This window comes from Vicugna pacos, chromosome 9 (assembly GCF_048564905.1).
Source record: "Vicugna pacos chromosome 9, VicPac4, whole genome shotgun sequence".
NCBI classification, from domain to species: domain Eukaryota; kingdom Metazoa; phylum Chordata; class Mammalia; order Artiodactyla; family Camelidae; genus Vicugna; species Vicugna pacos.
The window spans coordinates 24,812,784-24,840,734 of record NC_132995.1 but is presented as its reverse complement, the minus strand read 5'-3'; the positions used below and the strand labels follow the sequence as shown (position 1 = coordinate 24,840,734).

General features: G+C 35.9%; 1 protein-coding gene across 1 annotated transcript; it reads left to right on the top strand.

Moving 5' to 3' along the window:
• The first annotated feature begins 109 nt into the window (after nt 1-109).
• VPS35 (VPS35 retromer complex component) lies at nt 110-27,876 on the top strand. The gene is made up of 17 exons (XM_006207873.3): nt 110-199; nt 10,320-10,418; nt 11,771-11,867; nt 12,445-12,568; nt 13,451-13,633; nt 14,990-15,203; nt 16,185-16,268; nt 16,685-16,794; nt 18,216-18,312; nt 18,419-18,567; nt 19,972-20,179; nt 20,586-20,741; nt 22,618-22,740; nt 24,581-24,760; nt 25,253-25,492; nt 25,975-26,118; nt 26,916-27,876. Exons 1-17 carry the CDS (start codon nt 197-199, stop codon nt 27,093-27,095), a joined length of 2,391 nt encoding a protein of 796 aa, XP_006207935.1. The 5' UTR covers nt 110-196; the 3' UTR covers nt 27,096-27,876.
• The last annotated feature ends 75 nt before the right edge of the window (nt 27,877-27,951 follow it).

Below are 27,951 nucleotides of genomic sequence, written 5' to 3'. Positions count from 1 at the left end.
AGCCCAGCGTGAAGTGACAAGGGCCAATAACTACACGAGACTTGAGGTTCCTAGAAGCGGACCAATCGGGGAGCCGCCTGCAGGGTCCGAAGGCGGGGCTAGAGGGGGCGGGGCTTGGAGGGGCCGCAGAGTCACCTGACCGCGGGAGGCTCCGCGCGGGGTGGGTGCTGCTTGCTGCAGGCTCTGGGGAGTCGCCATGGTGAGTGCTGAGTGGCGCCGGGCTCCCGGCCGACCCTTCTGCCAGCCCCTGCTCACTCCCACCGCTTTTGAGTCCTGCGGGCTGAGTTGGGGCCCGGCAGCCCGATCGGGGCTAATACGGACCCGGCTTGGCCTGCGGAATGGGGGACAGGCCGGGGAAGGCCGCAGGCGGGCCGATCGGGGCCAGGGTGGGCGGTGGCGCCTGGCCTCGGCCGTTGCTCTTTGAGGGGGAGTATCCTCTTGTTGATTCTCGGGGTCGCAGAGTCTTGCAGCCCCGCTGCGTGGATTCGGCCACCGCCCCGTTTTGCGGAGATCCCAAGTGCCGGGTCTGGGCATCTGGCTGGAACGGGGGCGTGCGGAGGGCCTGAGGCTCAGAGGTAGCATTGGGACCCGCCCAGAGCTTGCTCCCTTGCTGGCGTTTCCACCTTCGTCCCTAGTAGTGCTTTCTTGTCCCTTTCTTGTGCAAAAAGTACCTTCCGGAGGGGACGTAATGGTGCTTGGGCCTTTCTTGGCCTCTTAATCTCTTTTGATGCAGTGTGTGTAGGATAATTCTAGGGACTCACTTAACGTGAATTTCCTGGAAGGTTTCATGCAATCTGATATCCATTAATTCTGAGACACGGAAGGGAGTCTGCTTGTTTCCTTAACATTTGTTCGTTGGGCGCCTTGGCTCTCTTACTGATCTCCCCATCGATGAAATCCAAGTATTTTACTTACTGGAGGTAGGCATCCTCCTTAGCGCCTCTCCCTGCCTCTCCCTGATGGCAGCAAATCGTGGTGTGGCTCTTGGCCGGTGAATTTGGGAACTTCCTCAAAATGTGAATCCATGTATCTAGTTTACCAAAGGCAAGTTGTTACTTGCATTTTATCAGCGGTTGACATAGTCTGCACTGTATAAATAATGTTTTTGAATTTTGGAACATTATCTCACTGTTCACTTTGTGTAGACCGGCTTCTGAGAGCCTGTAAACCTGGAAACAGGCTTCACTTTAAATGTGTTAATGCCAGAAAGCAGGATTAAATGTTTGACATTTATTACTTTCATATAACATAATGCCATACAAGGTAATTTTGCTTATTTCTCAGTATTTTTAGTTGGAAATTGATGTAAGAACGGTGCAGAGATTAAACTAGGATTTGTCTGTTTTCTCAAAATTTAGGGATTAACGTTTATAGTGTTTTCCAATCAAAGCCTTAATTGAGGGTCCAGTATATATATATCTCTGTTCTGTACTGGATGAACCAGTCTGGAGCAGGAAGCCAAACACACAGTCCTGTCCTCATGAACTGTATTGGGAAAGAAAACTTTGAGTAGCAGTCTTGTCACATCCACTGTCTTTGTGACTTGGGCAAGTCACTCAGTCTTCTTTGAGTCTCACTTGTGCAGCTGAAAACAAATGTTGGCGTCTTTGGCCCTTCCCAATACAAAAATTTTAGGATCCAGTGCAATTCATCATGCATCATATGTGTCTTCTATGTCATGGACTATGCTGAACACTGGGAACATAGCTCTTGCTCTCAAAGAACTTGAAAGAGTCTAGCATGTGGAACTTGTTCTTTAAATTCAAGTATAGTTGATTTACAATGTGTTAGTTTCAGGTGTATAGCAAAGTTATATTCTATACATATATACATATATATTCTTTTTCAGATTCTTTTCTATTATAGATTATTGTAAGATACTGAATATAGTCCCATGTGCTATACAGTAGGTCCTTGTTGTTCATCTATTTTATATATAGTAGTGTGTATATGTTAACCCCAAACTCCTAACTTATCCCTCTCCCCACCTCCTTTCCCACTTGGGTAATCATAGTTTGTTTTCTATGTCTTTAAGTCTATTTCTGTTTTGTAAATAAATTTATTTGTATCGTTTTTTTTTTTAAAAGACTCCTCATATAAGTGATATTCGTGTTTCTCTGACTTACTTCACTTATTATGATAATCTCTGGGTCCATCCATATTGCTGCAAATGGCATTATTTCATTCTTTTTTATGGCTGAGTAATATTCCATATATATGGAATATGTATATATGTGTGTGTGTGTGTACATGTGTATCTATCTATCTATCTATCTATCTATCTCACAACTTCTTTATCCATTCATCTGTTGATGGACACTTAGGTAGCTTCCATGTCTTGGCTATTGTATATAGTGCTGCTGTGAACACTGGGGTGCATGCATCATTTTGAATTATAGATTTCTCTGGATATATGCCTAGAGTGGGATTGCTGAATCATATGGTAACTATTTTTAGTTTTTTAAGGAACCTCCATTCTGTTCTCCATAGTGGCTGCACCAGTTTACATTCCCACAAGCAGAGCAGGAGGTTCCTTTTTCCCCACACCCTCTCCAGCATTTATTATTTGTAGACTTTTTAAAGATGACCATTCTCACTGGTTTGGGAAGGTTTGATTTGCATTTCTCTAATAGCGATATTGAGCTTCTTTTCATGTACCTTTTGGCCATCTGGATGTCTTCTTTGGAGAAATACCTATTTAGATCTTCTGCCCATTTTTAAATTGGATTTTTTATTTTTATTAAAATTAAGCTGTATGAGCTGTTTGTGTATTTTGAAAATTAATCCCTTGTTGGTCTCATCATTTGTAAATATTTTCTCCCATTCTGTAGGTTGTCTTTTCATTTTGTTTATGGTTTTCTTTGTTGTGCAGATGCTTTTAAGTTTATTTAGGTCCCATTTGTTTATTTTTGCTTCTATTTCTGTTACTCGAGAGATGAGTCCAAAAAATATTGCTGTAATTTATATTAAAGAATGTTCTGCCTTAGTTTTCCTCTAGGAGTTTCAGAGTGTCCGGTCTTACATTTAGTCTTTAATCCATTTTGAGTTTATTTTTGTATATGGTGTTAGAGAATGTTCTAATTTCATTCTTTTACATGTAGCTGTCCAGTTTTCCCAGCACTACTTATAGAAAAGACTGTCTTTTTTCCATTGTATTATTCTTACTTCCTTTATTGTAGATTAATTGACCCTAAGTGTGTGGGTTTATTTCTGAGCTTTTTATCCTGTTCCATTGATCTTTGTGTCTGTTTTTTGTGCCAGTACCATACTGTTTTGATTACTGTAGCTTTGTAATAGAGTCTGAAGTCAGGGGCATGATTCTTCCAGCTCTGTTCTTCATTCTCAAGACTGTTTGGCAGTTTGGAGTCTTTTATGTTTACATACAAATTTAACAATTTTTTTGTTCTGGTTTTGTGAAAAATGCCATGGGTAGTTTCATAGGGATTGAGTTGAGCCTGTACGTTGCCTTGGATAGTATGGCTGTTTTGACAATACAGATTCTTCCAAGCTACGAATACAGTATATCTTTCCACCTGTTTGTGTCATCTTCAATTTCTTTCATCCATGTCTTAACACTTTTTGAGTACAAGTCTTTTGCTTCCTTAGGTAGGTATTTTATTCTTTTTGATGTGGTGGTAAATGGATTGTTTCCTTAATTTCTTTTTCTGATATTTCATTGTTAGTGTATAGAAATGCAGCAGATTTCTGTATATTAATTTTGTATCCTGCAATTTTACCGAACTCATTCATAAGCTCTTGTAGCTTTTTGGTGGCTTCTTTAGGATTTTCTACACACTTTTGTGGAACTTAATGTAATACAGTCTGAGGATTGCTTTAGCACTGTCAACTCAGTGTTGTGGCATGGAGGGAGAGATAGCTGTGCCTGGGGAGCTTGGGAAAGACCATGGGAAGTGACATGTGAACTGAGACTCTGAGAAAGGTGTGTGCTATCATAAGGTTCCTGGGGAAATTATTGATAAATGAAGTTGGAGACACTTTGGTACTAAAATTATGTTTGGTTGTTCCCATCCCTTTGTCATCCTTAGTTCTCCCTACTTCAGTTGCTATTTTGTGCTTTATCATTTTAAAAACATTACTTTCATTAACATAATGAAATTTTGTATCTTTGTGAGACTGGGTATTTTCATTTTACATTTGATTTGCATTGTGTTGTTAGATTACATCTACAGTGTATGAGTGGAGAGACTGACGAACAAGTAAGTTTCTAGAATGGGTGGAGATAATTGCTGGCTCTAAGAGGAATATAATAATGGTAACACTTATGTGAGGTGCTAATTCCTAAGTGCTAAGCATTTTTCAAGTTTTATCTGTCACTTCATTTATTACTCATAGCAGTGATAGAACTACTCTTATTAGCCGTTTTTGATACAAGAAGAAACGAAAGCACATTGTTTAAATGGTGAATAGTTTTATAAGTGATAATTTCATGGTGACCTTTGTTTTCTCTGCATCTTTTAACTGTGTAGACTTGGGAGAGCTGTTTAGCTTAGATCTCTAGTTAAAGTGGACCTAGTCACAATTGTAAATTAATCTTGAGTCTATAATGTTTCCATTTTTCCCTAATGTATGTAGCTGCTACATAGGGAGTCATTTGTAAATGGAGGACCACTTCCATGAGTGAAGAGTCATTGGTTACCTGGCTTGTGTTTAATGAGAGCACGTTCATGTTATAATGCTCTACATGACGTTTCCCAGGAAGGGCATCTCGATGCTTCTTTAGAATAGCCATGTGTGTAATAACTGCATTGTCTTATAAGTAATGTGTAAAAATGCATTTCTTTCTTTCTTTTTTTTTAATTTAAGTATAGTCAATTTACAGTGTTGTGTCAGTTTCTGGTGTACAGCGCAATACTTCAGTCATATAGGAACATACATATATTAGTTTTCATGTTCTTTTTCATTATAGGTTACTACAGGATATTGAATATAGTTCTCTGTGCTATGCAGAAGAAACTTGCTTATCTATTTTATATATAGTAGTTAGTATCTGCAAATCTTGAACTCCCAATTATTCCTTCCCACTCCCTTCTCATCCTGGTAACCATAAGCTTGTTTTCTATGTCTGTGAGTCTCTTTCTGTTTTGTAAGTAAGTTCATTTTGTCTTTTTTTTTGAGATTCCACATATGAGTAATATGTGGTATTTTTCTTTTTCTTTCTGGCTTACTTCACTTAGAATGACAGTCTCCAGGTCCATCCATGTTGCTGCAAATGGCTTTATTTTATTCTTTTTTATGACTGAGTAGTATTCCATTGTACAAATATACCATGATTTCTTTATCCAGTCATCTGTCAATGGACATTTAGGTTGTTTCCATGTAAAAATACATTTCTTTATTATAGCCTTATCTCTTCATTTGTAGCCTACTAATAAGTCTGTAATTTTCTTCAATTTGTATTTATATGTTTCTATTAATTTTAAACACAGTTGATACAAAATAGAAAACTTTTGCTGAAATTTTTATTTATTTGTTTGCAGAGTACTGAATCTAGTCAATTCTATACAAATATTTTTGTAATTGTTTGTATTCTCTTTATAAACAGTGTTTTTTGTTTTTGTCATTTTTTTGTTTTTGTTTTTTTGCTATATAATTATTATGCACAATAGCCAAAAGGTGGAAGCAACCCAGATGTCCATCAACAGGTGACTGGATAAACAAAATGGTTCATATACACAATGAAATTTTATTTAGCCTTAAAAAGGAAGAAAATTTTGACATAATGCTACAACATGGATAAGCCTCGAAGATAATAGGCCGAGTGAACTAAGCCAGATACAAAAGGACAGATATTGTATGATTCCATTTATATGAGTTCCTAGAGAAGTAAAACTCTAGGGAAAGAAGGTAAAATGGTGGTTGGACGGAGTGGGGTTGGGGGGATAGGGAGTTACTGTTTAACAGGCACAGAGTTCCCTTTTGGACAGGTGAGAAAGTTCTGGAGATGGATGGTGGTGATGACTGTAAACAGTGTGAATGTACTTAACATATTGAACTGTACACTTTAAAATGGATGGAGTGGCAACTATTATGTTATATATATTTTACCACAATAAAAATTATAAAAATTTCTTGATGTATCTTTATTTATCTCTAAGTTGGCCATCTGAACTTAATAGAAATCCATTGATTCTAATAATTGTTAAATCTATTGCATCTAGAGGTAAAGAGCAAAAAAAAAAATCAAACTATAACTTGGTCTCCCAGAAGTTCTTAGAGGGCTGACCCATGATGAATAGTGAATTTCATTAAGTCAGAACTTTAAATGCTCGTATTCTCCTTGCTTCTGAGACTAGCATTTTATACTAAGAGTTCTGTTGTATAAATTAATGTTCCCTTTAGACACATAACTTTTTCTTTGAAATTTATTTATGCTTATGAAGAAGTGTGGTCACAGGGAAACAGTTTATTAGAGTTTGCCATAGAAAGAAATAAAGAGATGCTTGGCCTTGCTTACTATTCAATTGATTTTTTTCCCCAAAAAATTATACCAAGAAAGTATTCAATTTTTATAAACGATGCTAGGTCAGAAGTGGGTTTCTGTGGTTTTCGTTAATCTCGAAATTGTTGTTTTGATTGTCTTCGATAATGGAGCAGACCAGATTTAACTTTCATGTTTATACGTATGTCCTTGCCTTCTAGTATTCTACATTGTGTAAGAGGCATTCTGTCTTTAGTCTTTTATTATTAAGGTGGAATGCACATAACTTACCAAGTTAACCATTTTAAAGTGAACAGTTCAGTGGCATGTTGTACATTCACATACATTCATGTGACCACTCCTCAATTTAGTTTGAAGACATTTTTATCACCCCTAAAGGAACCCTGTACTCATTAAGCAGTTATTCATCCACTCTCCCTCCAGTCTGCTTTGTGTTTCTGTGGATGATTTACCTATTCCAGACACAAGCATACTTCGTTTTATTGTACTTCGCTTTATTGCCTTTTTTTTTTTTTAACAAATCGAAGGTTTGTGGCAACCCTGAATCCAGCAAGACTGTTGGCGCCATTTTTATAACAGCATTTGCTTACTTTATGTCTTTGTGTCACATTTTGGTAATTCTTGCGATATTTCAGACTTTTTCATTATTATTTTGTTGATCAGTGATCTTTGATACTACTGTTGTAATTGTTTGCGGGAGCCACAAACTGCGCCTGTTAAAGTCAGTGAACTTAATTGATAAATGTGTGTATTCTGACTGCTCCACTGGCCAGCTGTTTCTGTTCCTCTCTCCTTGAGCCTCCCTGTTCTCTGAGACACAACAATGTTGAAATTACGCCAATGAATAGCCCTGCAGTGGCCTCTGAGTGCTCAGGTGGAAGGAAGAGTCACATGTTCTCACTTAAAATCAAAAACTAGAAATGATTAAGCCCAGTGAGGAAGGCATGTCAAGTCGAGGTCAGTCTAAAACTCGACCTCTTGCATCAGTCAAGTTGTGAATGCAAAGGAAGAGTTCTTGAAGGAATTTAAAAGTGTTACTTCAGGGAACACATGAATGGTAAGAAGGTGAAACAGCCTTGTGGCTGATACGGAGAAAGTTTGAGTGGTCTGTATAGAAGATCAAATCAGCTGCAACATTTCCTTAAGCCAAAGCCTAATCCAGAGCAAGGCCCTAACTCTCTTCAGTTCTGTGAAGGCTGAGAGAGGTAAGAAAAGTGTGAAGCTGGCAGAAGTTGGTTCATGAGGTTTAAGGAAAGAAACTGTCTCCATAACATCACAGTGCAAGATGGAGCAGCAAGTGCTAATGTGGGAGCTATAAGTTACCCAGAAGGTCTAGATAAGATAGTCAATGAAGGTGGTTACACTAAACAGCAAGTTTTCAATGTAGACAAAACAGCCTTATATTGGAAGAAGATGCCATCTTGGACTTTCATAGCTGGAGAGGAGAAGTCAGTGCCTGTCTTCAGAGCTTCAAAGGACAGGCTGGTTCTCTTGTCAGGGTTTAATGCAGCTGATGACTAAGTTGAAGCCAGTACTTGTCTACCATTCTGAAAACCCTAGGACTCTGAAGAATTATGCCAAATCTACTTTGCCTGTGCTCTGTAAATGGAAAAACAAATCCTGAGTGACAACAAATCTGTTTTTGACATTGTTTACTGAATGTTTTAAGCTCACTGTTGAGATCTATTGCTCAGAAAAAAATACTCCTTTCAAAATATTACTGCTCATGACAATGCATCTGTTCACTCAAGAGCACTTATGGAGATGCACAGTGAGATTGTTTTCACGCCAGCTAACAGCATCCATTCTGTAGCCCACCAATCAAGGAGTATTTTGAACTTCAGGTCTTATTTAAGAAATGCAACTGCCATAGATAGTGGCTCCTCTGATGGATCTGGGTAAAGTAAATTGAAACCTTCTGGGAAGGATTCACCACTCTAGACGCTGTTAAGAACATTTGTGGTTCGTGGGAAGGGCCCAAAATATCAGCATGCACAGGAGTTTGGAAGAAGTTGACTGCAGCCCTCATGGATGACTTTGAGGGGCTCAAGACTTCAGTGGAGGAAGTAACTGCACATGTGGTAGAGATAGCAGGAGAACTAGAATTAGAACTAGAGCCTGAAGATGTGACAGAACTGCTGCAATCACATGCTCATACTTTACCAGATGAGGAGTTGCTTCTTATAGATGAGCAAAGAAAGTGGTTTCTTGAGATGGAATCTACTCCTGGTGAAGATGCTGAGAAAACTCTTGAAATGACAACAAAGGATTTAGAATATTATATAAAAGTTTGATAAAGCAGAGCAGGGTTTGAGAGGGCTGACTCCAATTTTGAAAGAAGTTTTACTGTGGGTAAAATGGTATCAAATAAGCATCACCTGCTACAAAGAAATCGTTCATGAAAGGAAGAGTCACTCCATGTGGCTGACTTCATTGTTGTCTTATTTTAAGAAATTGCCACAGCCTCCCCAACCTTCAGCAACCACTATCCTCGACCAGAAAAAAGATAACATACTACTCACCAAAAGCTCAGATGATAGTAGTTTTTAGCAATAAATTATATTTATATTAAATTGTGTACATTGTTTATTTAGACATAATGCTTTTGCATACCTAATAGACTACATACAGTACAGTATAAATAAAACTTTTGTACATGCTGGGAAACCAAAAAATTTGTGTTACTCACTTAATTGCAATATTTGCTCTGTTGAGATGACCTGGAACCAAACCTACAGTGTCTCTGAGGTATGCCTGTATTTCTTATCAATGGAATTATACAGTGTGTGGTCTTTTGTGTCTGGTTTCTTTCACGCAGCATAATGTTTTCTAAGTTAGTTCAGGTAGCATGTATTGACACTTCACTTTTTATGATTGAATAATATTCCATTATATGTATGTACCACAATTTGTTTATCCATTCATCTATTGATTCTATAGCCATTTTTTAAAGTAAATGCATAATCAAAAACCAGCCTGTTCATTCATACCATGAACCTTTATGAAGCACCCATTATATATCAGGCAATGTGTGGGGCTCCAAAGATATGAAATTGGCCATCATTTATGATTAATAATGTAATACTTGCTGTAGTAGAGGTATAAACACAGTGTTTATACAACATAAAGGATGGAGTGGTTAAATCTGCTTGACAGGTAGAGCTAATTCCTTTTGCAAGCAGAGTTTTCTAATGGCAAAGAGAAGACTACCTAGATATGTTTTATCCATGGTAACTGTAGATCTCTACACTTGAAGTGGTAAGCTAGGCCCCTGAGGAGACTGAGTGCTCTTGATGGTGTTCTGCTACAAGTCAGTAACAGTAGTTTCAGCTATTTTATTTCTAGCCTGTTTAGTCCCTTGTTATATATTGCCTAAGGGGGTTGGTGTTCTGATAAACTAGTTCTTGGTATGTCTAAGAATAAACTAAAATGCAAACGAGAAGAAGGTTAGAGAAAATGGGGATTTTAGAGGTTTGGGTTAGACTATACCTGTCACAGTAGACTGGTTATGTTCTGGTTGCATCCAGAGGGTATTAGCAGAACATAGGCAGCCGTAAACTACCACCTTGTATTTCTTTGAGGCCAACCTGCGACAAGAACATTGAGTCAGTTTCTAAGAGAAAAGACATTCCCTGTACATGTTTCTTTTCTCCTTCAGCAGTCTTATGCTATAACTTCAGTGGCTGGGCACAGCTCTGTTCAGTTGTTAAAAATTGAGAAATGAGTTGGAAATGTAGAACTAGAATAAGCCTTATATGAAAAGCTTGGAAATATTGCTGGAACTGTAGAAATAACAGATTTGCTAGAAGAGAATGTAAATGAGACATTAACGGGAGTTGTTCCACCCCCCACCCCCCAGCCTACAACACAGCAGTCACCTCAGGATGAGCAGGAAAAGCTCTTGGATGAAGCCATACAGGCTGTGAAGGTGCAGTCATTCCAGATGAAGAGATGCCTGGTAAGAATCACGATGTGGGAGGCACAGTTGCAGTCTGCTTGTTCCTAAGAACCCATATGCAGTATTTTCTAAAGTCACCTAGTACCACTGCTTCTGGTAAATCTCACCTTCAGTCCCGCCTCTGTCAAGCACTGCATGGGGACAGTTTCAACAGATAGCCCTATGGAAATATTTACTTACCGTTACATTTATGGTTTATATTTATGGTTTGGGATTGTCTGTGTTCCCTACCAGAATGTAAGCTCCATGAGGATGGGAGACGCTGCTTTCTGTTTACACAGCACTGGTTAATCACCATACTGATATATCTGACTTGAAATACTGGCCTCAAACCTGAGGAGTACCTGACATAAAATGGATGTTTAGTAAATATTGATTGAACAAATGGATTTAAATGCTTTCAATTTGAATTACTCAGCTTTTCCCCCCCTACCTTCTGTCCAGAATAGATACAATTTTTGTAGGGACTATCTTAAAAATTATACTTACACTTATTTATATATTTTCATATTCTGAAAGATAGGAGAAAATCTGTTTAGAAACTATAGATTCTCTGGATTAAAATTTAAGAAGTAGACACTTCAATAAAAAAAAATTAAAACAAAATTAAAGGAATGGAACCAAATAGACTGGTACGTCAATTTATGAGGTGCTGTGTTGAGGATGATAATAATATCTTGCCTTTGTAGTGTCTCAAAGTTTCTAAAGCTTAGTAATATGATGGGTTTTTTTTTAAAATTTTTTTTACCTATTGTATTGCTTTTCTTGCAAACAGATTCGCAAAAACAAAAGTCTTGGAATGGAGAAAATGGGTGGGCATAGAGCTTGCTTTTGCTTCCTTCCGTCTCTTTATGTACGTGAATAGTGTTTCCTGTATCTAAAGGAACTGTCTGCATTTATGTGTTAAGTGGAACACATGAGTGTTGTGAAGAGGAAAGCATACTTATAGGAATAGTCATACTAGGCATCTCTGAAGAGTATTTAACCTATGACCAAGCCATTGTCTGAATAGTATTTTGCTTCAGAAGAATCAGTATACCAGCTTTCTTGATTGCAGGTAAAATATTTCATAGTTGTGAGGGTTTGTAGAGACTGGATTTACGCCAGGAAGCTTGCAGTGCTAGATATGTAAGATTTGCTAAGCTTTGTAGCCCTGGTGAGGAATCATGTATCTTCTTTCTTTTCAGTAAAGAGAAGACAGGTGAAACTAAACTTGATTTTTATGTGATTAAAATAATTTAGGTGCTGTATACTTTTAAAATTGTGTAACAGAGCCTTGATGAAAGTTTACAGAACAGAGAAATGTTTATTTACGTTAAGCATTCTCACCAATTCTCTTGGTATTTCTGTAGGACAAAAACAAGCTTATGGATGCTCTGAAACATGCTTCTAATATGCTTGGTGAACTCCGGACTTCTATGTTATCACCAAAGAGCTACTATGAACTTTGTATCTTTTGAATGTTGAAGACTGAACATTTTGATCATACTTTTTTCTTGCTGAGGCCATATTTGTTTGTTCCTTATTAAGTTTTTCTGAAGTTATGTTATTCTTCATTGCCTTAACCAAATAGTACTCCTCTCCATGTAGATTTGCTAAGTGAGAAAAAGAAAAACTTAGTATCAGAAACCCTTCTTCTTTGGTTAAACTTCTTAAAGTGGGTTGTTGTTATATCTCAATTTTCAGACCTTTCATGAAGGGTATTGAAGGTGTAAGGCAGTTGGTTCTTTAATGCTTAGATTTTGTCATGCAGGACTCTGAAATGGAAAGGAATACAATGATTTCCCATCTCGAAACCCTTTAGTAGTCTGACAAGCAATCTTATTTTTATTATTTTGCTTCGCCACACATCTTTTAAAACCCTTATTTTAAGGTAAGGAAAGTCTGACTGAAATTCTATCTTCACTTAAATATGCTGTCTTACAGGAATAACATTTGAGAAATTTGCCAGTAATTTAATCACTCCGGCAAGTTGCAGGTATTGCTTAGGTTGGCTTAGCTTTGAATCCTTAATGATAGTTAACAGATATGGCTATTTCTGATGAACTGCACTACCTGGAAGTCTACCTGACAGATGAGTTTGCTAAAGGAAGAAAAGTGGCAGATCTCTATGAACTTGTACAGTATGCTGGAAACATTATCCCCAGGCTGTAAGTTTTTAAGACTCTGAGGGCTTTTATATCTGCATTTCCTGCTTTATATTATATTTAAAATCAGCAGCTTTTTAAACCAATTTTCAGGTTATTTAATTTAACAAATAGATACATTTTGATGATTTTTTTAAGGTTTTAGAGTATAATTAATTTTGCTTTTTATATAGATTATTGAGAAATTTTGGAAATAGAAAAAAATGAAGATATTTAATTTAAAAAACTTTTATTGAAGTATAGTCAGTTTACAATATTGTGTCAATTTCTGGTGTACAGCACAATTCTTCAGTCATACATGAACATACACGTATTTATTTTCATATTCTTTTTCACCATAAGTCACTAAAAGATATTGAATATAGTTCCCTGTGCCATACAGTATAAACCTGTTGTTTATCTATTTTATATATACCTGTCAGTATCTGCCAGTGTTGAACTCCCAGTTTATCCCTTCCCACCTCCTTACCCCCTGGTAACCTTAAGTTTGTTTTCTATGTCTGTGGGTCTGTTTCTGTTTTGTAAATAAGTTTGTTTGTCTTTATTTTTTAGATTCCACATATAAGTGATATCATATGGTATTTTTCTTTCTTTCTCTTTCTGGCTTAATTTCTTAACTGCTAGAAAAATTAATGTCATGACAGTTATAAGAGACCTAATATGTTTAAAGGTGATGATGATATATATCATCATACATGTATAAATAAATTGGGGGGTCCATAAACAGTTATATTTTCAATCAGGTGATATTTTCTTCATTGTACGATAGAAAACCTGGTCCCTGTCTTGTCTGTTTAATGTTTGTGTACAGTATGTTTGGACATAGTCAGATTCTTGACTTGAATATTTTATTTCTAATCAACTGTTTCCTCACAATTCTCCTAGTTATCTGTTGATCACAGTTGGAGTTGTATATGTCAAGTCATTTCCTCAGTCCAGGAAAGATATTTTGAAAGATTTGGTGGAAATGTGCCGTGGCGTGCAGCATCCCTTGAGAGGTCTGTTTCTTCGAAATTATCTTCTCCAGTGTACCAGAAACATCTTACCTGATGAAGGAGAGCCAACAGAGTAAGTGCTTTTCTTCCTTGATATAGTTGTAGTTTTTTGTTGTTGTTGCAAAATATATAAAAAGTATATAGAAGAAAATAAGTACCAGTAATTCTCCTACCCAGAGTCAGTCACTGGTACCATTTCATGTATAGATTTCCTTTGTGACATAGAACTCAGTATTGTGGGGTGATACAAAATGTACTCTTATGAAAATTATGTCTGTGGAATATTAGACCCTACTTTTTTCACTTAACATAATTGAAAGCATTTTTCCATTCCATTAAACATTCTTTGAAAATGTGACTTTTTAAGTGAGTTAACATTTTGAAAATTGTATTTGTGAGAAAACAATGAAGTATGCTTAACTTTTTCCATGAGCTTGCCAATTTTCATATTGTTCTTGAATATCTGTCAGCTTTTATAATATATCAACTTCTGGTTACCCTAGAGTATAAGTGATTTTAATGATCTGTGTACATAAATTAAATATTAACTCCAAAACAGAAAAAAATTAAAGCCATTCAGAGAGATTCCTGTCTCTTATGTGACCAGCTTTCCAACATCCAAGTGCATTGTGCTTTTATCCCACAAAAATGACAGATGGTCAGCCTGCTGTGGTCTTCACCCAGCTGGGTGAATTATTCATGTGACAGATTCCCTAGATTGAGGAACCTAATTCCATTTTTAAAGTTCATTTATTCATTTATTTCTAAGATTTATAATTTAGTGAGTTTTATTCTATCTGCATCATTTCCTTTTTAAAAGCTGTAATAAAAGTTTTACCATGCATGTGACAAAAACTTTAAACAGTGTAGAAAAGATAAAAATTTTAACAGTATAGAGAAGATAGTGAGATTTTTTGGTTTATTATGATTTGACTCTCAGTTTTGCACATTTAATTAGACAATCAGTAAAAACTTTTGAAAACAACTAAGTTCCCCATCTTAGGAGATGTAAAAATAAGCAGGAAATACTTGGTCTCTTCCTTCACAAAGCTCATATTCCAGTTACAAACATACATAATTCAACAATAAAATGATGAGTTAACAGTATATTATAAGTCAGATTTTTTTAGGCTTTATGAATAAATGGTGTGCAACTCCAGGAATAAGTCTAGTTGGCCCAGTGAAGGGAGTGGGGGAAAGTATTTTCTCTCTTTAAACTTGAACTGTATCCTTCTCCCTAGCACTTTTTTCTCTTGAGTCTGTTCCCCTTGAAATTGAGCACTAAGCCAGTGAAGCTGAAAGTGTCTTTCCTAAGCATTGGTGTATTGAAGAGATAAGAAGGAAATGCACAAAGGAGAGGACTAGTAGTAGTTGTTCCTATAATTTAAATGCTGTATTTAAAGACTTTTTTCCAACTGTTTCTTTTCAGTGAAGAAACAACTGGTGACATCAGTGATTCCATGGATTTTGTACTGCTCAACTTCGCAGAAATGAACAAGCTCTGGGTTCGAATGCAGCATCAGGGGCACAGCCGAGATAGAGAAAAAAGAGAACGGGAAAGACAAGAACTGAGAATTTTAGTGGGAACAAATTTGGTGCGCCTCAGCCAGTTGGAAGGTGTAAATGTGGAACGCTACAAACAGGTTTATATCTTTTTACTTGTCATCCTTTCTTATGTCATGAGATATAAATTGAAGTCTGATTTTTATAATTGAAATATTTGTGTTAAGTAATATTGCATGACAATCAAAGAAGACTTAAATAAACCAAAAGATATATTTTGAGTTTGTGTTTGTGGATTGGTAGCCTCATTATCAAGATACCAATTTTCCTTATATTGAGATTTAGTATATTTTACTATAGATTTACCCTAAAGCTACACTAACATAATGTGGTATTGGTGAAAGGAATAATAACCAGTGGAGAATAAATCAGGAATTAGTCAACTTTTTTGTAAAGGACAGTATAATAAATATTTTTTGGTCTTACAAGCCATATGGTCTGCAGCTACTAAACTCTGCTGATGTAGTGCAGAAGCAGCCACAGACAGTATGGAAACCATTTATAAAAAGAGACATTAAACTAGATTTGATGACCCCTGAAATAGCCCAGAATAGACCCACAGTTATATAATCAATTATTTTTGATAAAGGTGCAAAGGCAACCTTTTTCAACAATTGGTTATGGGACAATTGGACACCTATGCGCGGTCAAAGCCCCTGAACTGTGACCTATCACCATACTCTAGAGAAACTCAAAAAAAGGGATCAAAGTCATAAATGTGAAAATTACAACTATGAAACTTTTAGAAGAAAACACAAAGGGAATCTTTATAATCTTGGATAAGACAAAGCTTTCTTGGGACACAAAAAGCACAAACCATCAAAGAGAAAAAAAATTGGTGAAATGAACTTCATCACAAATGACATTTATGAAATAGAAACCCAGAAATTTTTATTTAAAAATTGTTCTGTAACAACTTAAAGTTTAATCTATAAATGAAGTATGGGTCAGAAAAATCTAAAATATGATTTTTAAATTAATAGTTCAAATGTGTTATTAGAGGAGTGTCTTAGGATTTTGAAAGTAATCTTTTCACTCATAAATTTTTTTTTCTCTTTTAGATTGTTTTGACTGGTATATTGGAGCAAGTTGTGAATTGCAGGGATGCTTTGGCTCAAGAATATCTCATGGAGTGTATTATTCAGGTAGGGGAGAGCATTTTGTTATTTTAAAGGACTCATTTTATAGTTCATTAATTTTTATTGTTTTGGAAAAAATCCTGATAGACCAGAAAGTAAGCTTTCCTGAATAAATTCCTTTCTCCTGTTACTGTAATAACTTGGTCTTTGTATCGATGTATTTTTTCCCCCCAAAATGCAGGAAGGAGTAACCTCCAAGTTTTCTAGGTATTATTAGTTTTAGTTTAATTGTAGGTATATTTTGGTTGGTAGAATATTTCTTTCTGGGCTTATGTTTAGAGAGGCTTAAAAGTGATGTATTTGAATTTAGTTGTATGAGATTAAAGTGATTTTTTTCCACAAATATGAACTTTAAATACTAAGTCCAAAATATAATGTGTAATGCTTTTATTTATGTCAATTGATTATCATTTGATTTTCAGGTTTTCCCTGATGAATTCCATCTTCAAACTCTGAATCCTTTTCTTCGGGCCTGTGCTGAGTTACACCAAAATGTAAATGTGAAAAACATAATCATTGCTTTAATTGATAGGTAAGAACTTTCACCACTGGAGGGCATATGTTCTGACTTGCGAATAATGAATTTAAAACATGTTCATAAATTTTTTTTTTCTGTTACATCTTCATTATATTAACCATTTTGATGTAATTACACCATTTAATTCTGTAAGTATGAGTATCTACTAAGTGCTTGTCTAGCTTAGGCATGAAAGAAGTTTAGCTTTGTATTGTGCAGGAGGCTTTGAGATTATATTTTTAATCTGTGCATTTAATTGACATATATAGACATTATACAGACCCAACATTTAAATTTTATAAATCCAAAGAGATCACCAAAGAACAAAACTTGTTTTTACCATGGTGGAAGTTATCTTTCAATGGGAATCAGTTTGATTTGGAATCTTTATCAAGTAGCCATAAATATAGATGATTAAGAATGTTCAAGTAACCACTCTGTCATCACATTTTTTTAAAGAAAAAACTTCAAGTATTAAAAATGTTAGTAAATCCCCTTTAGGTTTATGTTTTACTTCTTTGGCCCTTGTCTTGGTTAATAGTAAGTGTCTTGCTTGTGAACATACACATCATTGACATTATGAAACCAGAAACCCAAGTGAGGATTTCTTTCTGCAAATACTTTTCATTATATTTTAAATATCTAAGTCATTAGTTTTAAAGTCTGAGAATTTATTTATCAGAGTTTTCCAAATTACCAGCTCAGTCCTGGGCATTAAGAATTATAAGTTAATTGGGCTGCCCCTAATGGAAGCTAATAACTGGGTTTTCCTATGTTGGGTGTAACATCACTTAACCATTTCTATGAGTAGTGATTCTTCTATGCGTAACAAAATGTGGATCCAGTTGTAATTGTGATGAACAGTTATAATAGAACAGACATTATTTTGAATAGTTTAAGATGTGGGAAGTAGAATACTTAGGATTTTTTGTGTTTTAAACTTTACAGTAGTAAAAATGCAGTGTCTTAAAATAATAGCCTATGTACTTTTTTATTTTTTAAAGATTAACTTTGTAACCATGACTGTTGAATACATTTGTCACTTTCAATGCATTTCTATCCATATCTACATAATTAAGCTTCAAAGAATTTGGCAAAATTGGTCTGTTGAAAATCTGTTTCTGTTTAGTATGAGTAAGAATACAGGGAAATAAGGCATTGTTGGTAAAACGTTTGGTTAACAATGAATTGAGGGAATGATCTTCATGTCCTTTTTTAAAACCTTTTTTTCATTGTAAATTTAGGTTTTTTAAAGAAAATAATAGCTTTTTCGAGATAATGATTCATATAACACAAAGCTCACCCTTTTAAAGTGTACAATTCAGTGAAAATTTTATTTTACTGTTCAGAAAATACAGAAAAGCATAAAGAATAGAATGTCATCCATGATCCCACTACCCAGATCCCTGTATCTTTTTAAATGTTTTCTTTTTTAGATTAGCTTTATTTGCTCACCGTGAAGATGGACCTGGAATCCCAGCAGATATTAAACTTTTTGACATATTTTCACAGCAGGTGGCTACAGTCATACAGGTTTGAATGGCTTTTCTCCTAAGTTTTCAAAACTTTGAAACTTCTCAGCTGGTAGATCCTTGTGTAATTGTTTAAAATAAATTCCATGGTTTTCTAAACATTTCAGTCTAGACAAGACATGCCTTCAGAGGATGTTGTATCTTTACAAGTCTCTCTCATCAATCTCGCTATGAAGTGTTATCCTGATCGTGTGGACTATGTTGATAAAGTTCTAGAAACGACAGTGGAGATATTTAACAAGCTCAACCTTGAACAGTAAGTCACACACTTTTGTAAAACCCCTTGTAAAGCACCTTTTTTGTCGCAGATTTGTTTTTCTTTCTCAGTTCGTTTTGAAATGTTATTAGCATTCATCTTGTTTTAAGCATTCATTAGGTCAACATGCTTGGCACTAATTGGGGCCGAAACTGGCAGCCAGTTACTTGGTTGAATACGTCGATCAAGTAGTGGCACTCACGGACCATAGCAGGCTTCCGCGACCGGTGTCCCCGATTCAGACCACTTTGCATATGTAGATGAGTCCGTTTTTAAACTGTTGAGGAAACTGTTTTTGTCCAGCAGTATTTCCATAAGAAGTGGTTTCCTACAGATGAGTAAGTTGTGAAAAATTAAGGAGGCATGCATGTATTTAAGGTGTTGAAATTAAATTGGTTTAAATTTTTTTTTTTTTTCCTGTTTTGAGCTTTGATTTTCGTTCCATCAAGGGAGAGTGTTATATTATTCTGTTGTCTACTCGGATCGTCCTCAGGTGTGCTGCCAGTGGCGCCCTCTCGTGGCCACCGTGGGCAGTTCCGATCCCGTTATCTTTTCCCCGTCGGCCCCTTCTATCCCTTCCTTCCTCCATTGCTTTATGAACGTGCCGGCAGGCCAGTCTCCTCCTCGCCCTGTGCTATTCATTTCATCTCGCACAGTCTTTCTCCTTTCCATCTCTCTTCCAGTGTTTTAGTTGCATCCAGAAGATTTCTTCTTTTTCTTTTACCTCTTTTTAGTTCCCTTTTTTCTTTCTGTCACTCCCATTTTTTGTGAACTGAAAACATTGCAGATTCTTGAATAAGTGACGTAGATCGATTTTCCCTTGTTAACTGAGTTGTAAAGTAAAATTAGACAAAATAAGGAACTAGAAAATCCCTGCCTCTAAAGGTATAAATGGCTGGGTATTCCTCAGTCGCCACAGAATGTTCCTGATATCATCCTGTTTTTCCTTAGCAACCAACGTTAGATGCAGAAGAAGTAATTTATGTGTTTTTCTATTTTTCTGAATCGCTAGTTGTGCATGGGTTTTTCTTCCTACTTATTTTGAGTATACAGTACTTATTGGCTGCCCTAGGAACCTAGCTAGCACTTAAAATACTTTCTTTAGAAATACCAAATTCTAGACAGTCATTTTTACTTGAGCTATATAACCTGCTTATGAATTGGAGACTAGCATATAGCTTATCATATCAATAGGACATGAATAGATGAATAAATATTTGTATTTAGATAGATATCTATAATCTCTCAGAATGTCATTGGGGCATTTTGGAGTGGTGTGATTCTCTTGACCCATTTCCTTTAATGTATAAATGAAAAGCTGCACATTTTCATGAATCAAGTGCTGTCTGTATATATGGAATGTTAATTTTATTCATTAAAGGGCTACTGTTTTTCTTTTTGCAGTATTGCTACCAGTAGTGCAGTTTCAAAGGAGCTCACCAGACTTTTGAAGATACCTGTTGACACTTACAACAATATTTTAACAGTCTTGAAGTTAAAACATTTTCACCCACTCTTTGAGTACTTTGACTATGAGTCCAGAAAAAGCATGAGTTGTTATGTACTTAGTAATGTTCTGGATTATAATACAGAAATTGTCTCTCAAGACCAGGTAAGAGAATACCAACATGCTATATTAGAAAAACAGAAACAGTGTAGTTATGGTTGTAGACCTTGAGACAGACACATGAGATGGGATGGGAGGGTAGTTTACTACTAAAAAGAAGTTACTGGTAGCTTATTCATTAGATAAATGAGAAAATTGGAGATGTATAAAGAAGATACAAAGTAACTATAATCCCACCAGAAAGAGAATAACTACTGTTGATTAACATCTGGTGCATCTCTTTCTAGACTTTTATCTATATATGTGCCAACATGCATATACTTTGTTACAGAAAAAGGAATTATGTTGTTGATACTGTGTTGTAACTTTATACAACTAGAAACACTTCTGGCAGTGGCATTATGTGCTGATGGTTTCACCCCAGCGGGTCTCTGTCTCTCCCATGCTACAGGTGGATTCCATAATGAATTTGGTGTCCACGTTGATTCAGGATCAGCCAGATCAACCTGTAGAAGACCCTGATCCAGAGGACTTTGCTGATGAGCAGAGCCTTGTGGGCAGATTCATTCATCTTCTACGGTCTGAGGACCCTGATCAGCAGTACCTGGTATGAGATAACTCTTACTATACCCCTCCAGCAACTTCTAGTGAAATCTCATGTAGATGTGTCTCAGTCTAATGCGGCTTGTGGTACTAGAAGATTTTGAAGGAATTGCAACTGAATGAGAGATTAAGTGGACTTTTACTTTATATGTGAATGCATGATAGTAAACTTCTGGAGCTTATGAGGAACAAGTTGGTTGCTGTACTTTCTTTTGAAAACTTCTTAAGAATTGTAGGAAAGCCTATCTTCCTCTGGTTGGGTGTCCAATAATCATTTCCATGTTCATTTTCCTTTTGAACTGTGTGTTTTGCTTTTAAAATTGTTCAGTTGTTTATCACAATAAACTTTTAAAGTATAAGCAACAATCCCTATATTCAATTGTGTTTATGTTTCCAAGGTTTATAAATAGAAGTTATATATGTTTGCCACATTAAAAATATGTGAAGACTTTAAAATTAAAATTGCCTTTATCTTAGCTCCTTTTTCCTGGCAAAGAACAGTTAGATGAGATTCTCTCTTTCTTTATCTTCAGTCCTCAATGAGTCCTTGTGAAATGAGTAAAACCTGCTGCCCGAGTAGGAGTATTGGTGACTGATACTGGGTGATTTATTTTAGTGGAAGGTAGCACAGATGACTGCCTAATTATTGTTTGGGCAAAGTAGTCTAACCATTAGTCTAACCATTGTTGGATGTGTGAGGCGAAGTGTTAGACTGCTGTAATGAAGAACATTTGAGGATGAGTCCCAACTCTCTTGTGTTGACTTGTCATAGTTGACACTCTCGTTCTCCTTCATAACCATGGTGGGTAAGAAGCTGTTTTCTGTTGGTAGTGGGGTAGTCTTTGACCTGGTTTACTGACGAACATTCTGTGCGCTACGTGTGATCTGTACATAGGAGCTGGCCCGATTGTTCACGCCTTAACTGATTCCCTTACGTTTCTGTGTCCCATACACACATGCCTACGTGTGTATTCATTTTTTGTTGCATACCATATGTGGTAGTTAGGAAGTATGCATTCCACCTGTGGTTATGTCCATGTACGGAGACATCTTGAAGGTGAGGATCATCAGCTCTGACTTCCCCAAGGGGAAATGCGTTCTCTTCCTATCCGTTTACCATTATCAGAGAAAATCACAAAACCTGAATATGTCGTGTGTTGTGTCACACATGTTAAAAAGTATTTCATGAATTCTTGTGGTTTTTCTGAAATAACCAGACATTTGTTTCTCAATGGCTCTTTTAAAGTATATTGTCATACCCCTTGACTTAAATGGTCTTAATATTTTTCTGAAGCAGGAAGTATGATATACCAGCAATATATATATTTTTTGTTAATAATAGCCAGTATTTTCTGAGCACATGCCTTGTGTTGGTACTGGTAACACTTCACATGTATTATTTAATTTTCCAACAACCCTAAGAGAAATGTACTACCCATTTTTCAAATGAAACTTGTAGCTAAGAAGAAGTGAAGAGTAATTTGCCCAGTCACATAAGTAGTAAGTGTTAGAATCTAGTTTTAAATGTGTCTGTCTTCACAGCCTGTGCTCTTTCTCAGCAAGTACACTTTGTACATGTGTACATGAAAATATATTTAAATCTGTATCTGCCCCGACTAGCTGTGTAACCTTGGGCAGGTTTATACAGCCTCTCAGAACCTCAGGCTTCCCCTCTGGAAAATGGAGTTAGTATCTGTCTCTAGGATGATTGTGATGACTCGGCAAGGTAAGAAATGTGAGAGTGTACCATAAAGCCTGGTACACGGTTTGTATTAAAATGGTAGCAACGATAATTAAAACCCTCATTTAACTTTATAAATAATTAATTGTGGGTTCTGTATTTATAGAAAAGATTAATGGGTTTTGTTTGTTTTGGTCAGATTTTAAATACAGCACGAAAACATTTTGGAGCTGGTGGAAATCAACGGATTCGCTTCACACTGCCACCATTGGTATTTGCAGCTTACCAGCTGGCTTTTCGCTACAAAGAGAATTCTAAAGTGGTGGGTTTACTTTTAAGTATGTCACTACTTTTTTCCTCTGTGTGTGTGTGTGTGTGTGTGTGTTTTAGTTTATTATTATAGAAACTATAATCATCCTGTTTTAAATATTCCTAATAGTAATGTTGGTAGATGACGTACTAGTTTATGGGTTACATAAAAACACTTAGAAATACTAAAACAGTTTAAATTTATTTATTAAACTTAGCAGAAGTTCTTCCTGTATTTAAAGATCACTTGTAAGACATTGATAAGTTTATTTTAAAATTAGCTCAAAATGCTTTAGTTTTTCAAGAACGATTTTATTTTCTTGGAGTCATTATAATGTACCAAATTCTAAAGTGATGCAGTGATCTCTTGCAGAAGTTGCAATACGTAACCAATGAGGTCTAATTCAAGTTAGCTTTGCCTAATAAAAGCGTCCAGCATTGCATGTCACTGCTCTCTAAAGGCCTGCAATTGATAATCTTATGACCTGTGTACATTTTAAACATTTTTTTATAAACAGAATTATGGTTTGTGTCTTTAGTATACTTTTGTAGAAAAATACCCCAATCTAATGTACCTGAAACTTGGACAGTCAGGTTTGTATTAAGGAACAAACCTCAATAAACTTAATTGTCTAATGGTGGGGAAACAAGATTTATTCGTTAGACCTACCAGCATGGTAGCATGCTTTTGGCCATTTTTTATTCAGCCAGCCTCCCATTTGGTTCCTTTTTTCCCCGGCATTTTATGGATAGATACTTGTGAATGTAACAATAAAAACAGCAACTAGCATTTACTTACTATATGCTGTACACTGTGTCAGGAGCTGTGTACTTGGTTGATTGCATTTAGTCCTTGTAGCAAGTCTGTGACTGTTAGTGACTGTTATCCTCTTAAAAATGAACCAATTTTTTTAATAAGAAACTTGGATGATCAAATATGATTAAAATATTTAACCTCATGAGTAATTACAGCAGTGAGCCTTTTTAGAAATCAAACTGCTATAAGAAAAAAGAAAAAAATAAGGAATGAGGTTCGGCAGTGGCAATGGTGGGATGAGAATTCCTTCGCATCTAGTCATGGTGGGAATGTGGATTACTGAAGTCTTTCTAGAAAACTCTGGCAGTGTGTAACTAGAGCCTTAATAGCCCTAATAGTTCCACTTCTAAGAATTTGTGCTAAGGGAAAAATTAGGGATTCAGTAAAGCTCTGTGTTTATAGACCATTCTTTGTGGTATTACAGTTATTTCCAAAAGGAAGTAGTTAAGCAAATTATGCTACATCCAGTTTGTGGAATATTTTCTAGGGATTAAAATGCTTTCAGATAACTTTAGTATCATGAGGAAAATTATGACAAGTGAAAGAAAAGAAGTCGGATACAAATTACATGCAGCATGAGTCCAATTTAACTCTTTTCAGTGAGTACTTTAAAGTAGAAAACAAAACCATGCACAAAGATCACAGTTATATTATATTTGCATAGAAAAAAGAAAGGGAAACATTAACATCAGAATATTGCCAGTGGTTACCGTTGGGTGGTAGATTTAGGGATGACTTTAATTTTTAAAATTCTTTTATGTATTTTCCTAATTTTGTCCAATTTGGGAATATGTTGTTTTTCCGATGAGAAAAAACAAATAGCAAATGTATAGAAATTTTAAGGCAAGTAACCTCAGATGGATGACAAGACATCCTGCTTGGTTTACTTGCGTGCTCCATAAACGAGAGAAGTTTAGGGCAACTGTGAACTTTATCACTTTCCATTTTTGTTCTATAAAAGTTTTATAGAAAATGGGTATTCTTAAGCAAATTAATTTGAACTTTAGGTAATTTAAAGTATTTTTTCTTGTTTTAGGATGACAAATGGGAAAAGAAGTGCCAGAAGATTTTTTCATTTGCTCACCAGACTATCAGTGCTTTGATCAAAGCAGAGCTGGCAGAATTACCCTTAAGACTTTTTCTTCAGGGAGCTCTAGCTGCTGGAGAAATTGGTTTTGAAAATCATGAAACAGTAGCATATGAATTTATGTCCCAGGTGACGATCTGGTCTTTTTCTGCGTTGTTTAATCTCTTGCTATGTTCAGTTACCTTTCTCTAGTTAATGGCAGTGGTGCACGTGGATTTACTCTTCACTGAATTTGTGAATTCCCATCTTGATGAGAAATACTATGCTTCTTAATACTATAGTTTTATTGACTGGTTTGGAGCAGGAAAATTGTTCAGTTACTGAGCACTAATGAGATTTAAGATTTTCAAGTGGGTCATGGTTAAGCTGTTTCATGGGAAAATTTTTCCTTTGTTAATTCTGTTTGGGGACCCTGGATTAAAAAAAAGAACAAATTTCTTTGTTGCAGTTTATCAGCATCTTTGTCTTGTGTCTCTCTAAGAAGAGGGTGCCGCATATTCTGATCTGAACCATATTCTGATCTGAACATCTCACAGGATGGGGGTTTGGTGGGAAATATTTTGAAAAATGCTGTAGTAGATGGTTGGTCCCTAAAGCTCACTTCTGCTTTGTGTGCACCAGGCATTTTCTTTGTATGAAGATGAAATCAGTGATTCCAAAGCACAGCTGGCTGCCATTACCTTGATCATTGGTACTTTTGAGAGGATGAAGTGCTTCAGTGAAGAGAATCATGAACCCTTGAGGACTCAGTGTGCTCTTGCTGCATCCAAACTTCTGAAAAAACCTGACCAGGGCCGAGCTGTGAGCACCTGTGCACATCTCTTCTGGTCTGGCAGAAACACAGACAAAAATGGGGAGGAGGTAAGGTGGCAGGGCATTCCTGACCAACTTTTATAGGAGAGGGGATCATTAATAGGGAACAGCTGCTGTGGCCTTGGGCCTTGGAGGTGAAACATGTGGAGTGCTTGGAAACCTGACAAAGAAAACCGCTTTGCTTTGTTAAAAGAAATGAAATGGACAGTAATGTAGAGAAATTTACATCCTGTGGTGAAGCCTCCACTTTGAGGATGTAATAACATGGCACGTTGATACACTACCTTTAAAAAAAATACATAACATAAATATAAAACATATAACATATAAATATATGAAACAAATAATATATTTGTTTTAAAATGTAGCTATGTACTTAAAAAATGAAGTGGATTTAAATTTGTTGTGTCCCTTTAAAATATGAGAGCCACTGTAGTGTGTTTATTTCTTTGTGTGAAATGGAACATTTGTGATTCATTAGTCTCTTTAATATTCTCCCCTCCCCCGTTTTTTTTTTTTTTTTTCCCTAGCTTCATGGAGGCAAGAGGGTAATGGAATGCCTAAAGAAAGCTCTAAAAATAGCAAATCAGTGCATGGATCCCTCTCTACAAGTGCAACTTTTTATAGAAATTCTGAACAGATATATCTATTTTTACGAAAAGGAGAATGATGCAGTAAGTGAACTAATAAACTGTTGTTAGTGAACTAATGTTTTCCCTTCCTGCTCTTAGCTTTGACAGAAGCTCATCATCCTGATACTTTCTTTTTTGTTCACAAGGGTCAGAGTTTGGAGAATCCACCTAGTGGTCTCATTCGTTCTCCAAAATCCTTCTCTATATAGATGGACATGTCTAACAGAATTTATTATGTGCAGGAAAATTCTTATCTCTTTTGCTTATGAATATTTTATAAAAATAGTTGCTGTTTAAAAAATACAAAATAATTTACAAATGCTTAAATAGTAGGCTGATTTGTCATCACATACAAGTTTAGAGTAATTCCTAAATAAATGATCAAGATTTATAGGTTAAGGGGGGAGGGTATACCTCAGCGGTAGAGTGTGTGCTTAGCATGCACGAGGTCCTGGGTTTAATTTCCATTACTTCCATAATAAATAGACAAACAAACGAATTACCTCCCCCCACATAAACAAAAACAGATAAACAAAAGAAGACTTATAGGTTAAATAAAATTTTGCTTTTGTTGTTTTACTGGTTCATGATGTTCTGTATTTTTCAGTAAGTTTCTTTTGGGTTTTTTTTTGTGTTTTTGTTTCTGCTTTTGTTTTGGATGAATAGCCAATGGTTGTTGCTCAAACCAGGAATCATATTCTCATCTCCTTTTTTTCCATAATCACTCTGGTAATTGATGAGAATAACACAGGCTTCTCAAAACATTTTTATTAAATTGCGTTATTTTTAATTTTTTGTGGTACACGCTTGATTGTGAAATTGTATATATTCTTTTGTAGGTAACGATTCAGGTTTTGAACCAGCTTATCCAAAAGATTCGAGAAGACCTCCCAAACCTTGAGTCCAGTGAAGAAACAGAGCAAATTAACAAACATTTCCATAACACACTGGAGCATTTGCGCTTGAGGCGGGAATCACCAGAATCTGAAGGGCCAATTTATGAGGGTCTCATCCTTTAAAAAGGAAACAGGCTCACCATAGTCCTTTCCATGTACATCCAGTAAGGGTTTTATTATACTAGATTTCCCTTCCATAGATTGTGCCTTTCAGAAATGCTGAGGTAGGTTTCCCGTTTCTTATCTGTGGTGTGTTTTACCCAGCACCTCCGGACACTCACCTTCAAGACCTTAATAAAGTTACTCACTTCATAAGTGTTCAGGTCTGTCTGATCACCCGAAGTAGCATGATTGATCTGCTATTTAAAATTCCTGTGATCTGTTTAAAAAACAAACAAAAAAAGCCAAAAAAACCCAGTTATCTCTGTTACTAATGAAGCTCTCCTTCCTTTCTTTCCTGTTTTGTTTCATTGTTGAGTGTGTAATTTCCTTCATTACTTGGGAGTACTAACCCGAAAGTGTCTGTCTCTTTGTTCTGAGATTAATTTAGAGGAAAGGAATACTGTATGTGAAATTCAGCTTCTCCTGAAATGCAAGATAAGGCCATGTGTAATATTTTCCCTAAAATTAGAGTATATTAATGCATGTTTGAGAATTTTAAAGCACCATGGTCAAAATCAGAAGCTATATTTTGCATATTTGGACTCAGCCATCCATTGAGAACTTATGTTATCCTCTGGACATATTTATCAAAGTAATTTTCTTCTAAATAGTATAAAATAGAAAATTTGTGATTTATATAATTTATGTATAACCTTCATTGTTGTAAATTTAGGGGGAAATGCATCATACACAATTATGATTTTTTTTTTCACCAGTGAAACAATAAAGTTGCTATTAACAACTTCGGACCTTTTTCCTTCCATACTATCTTGATTCCTAAAGGAACTAGTAGAATGTGTATGGAGTTTAATAGACA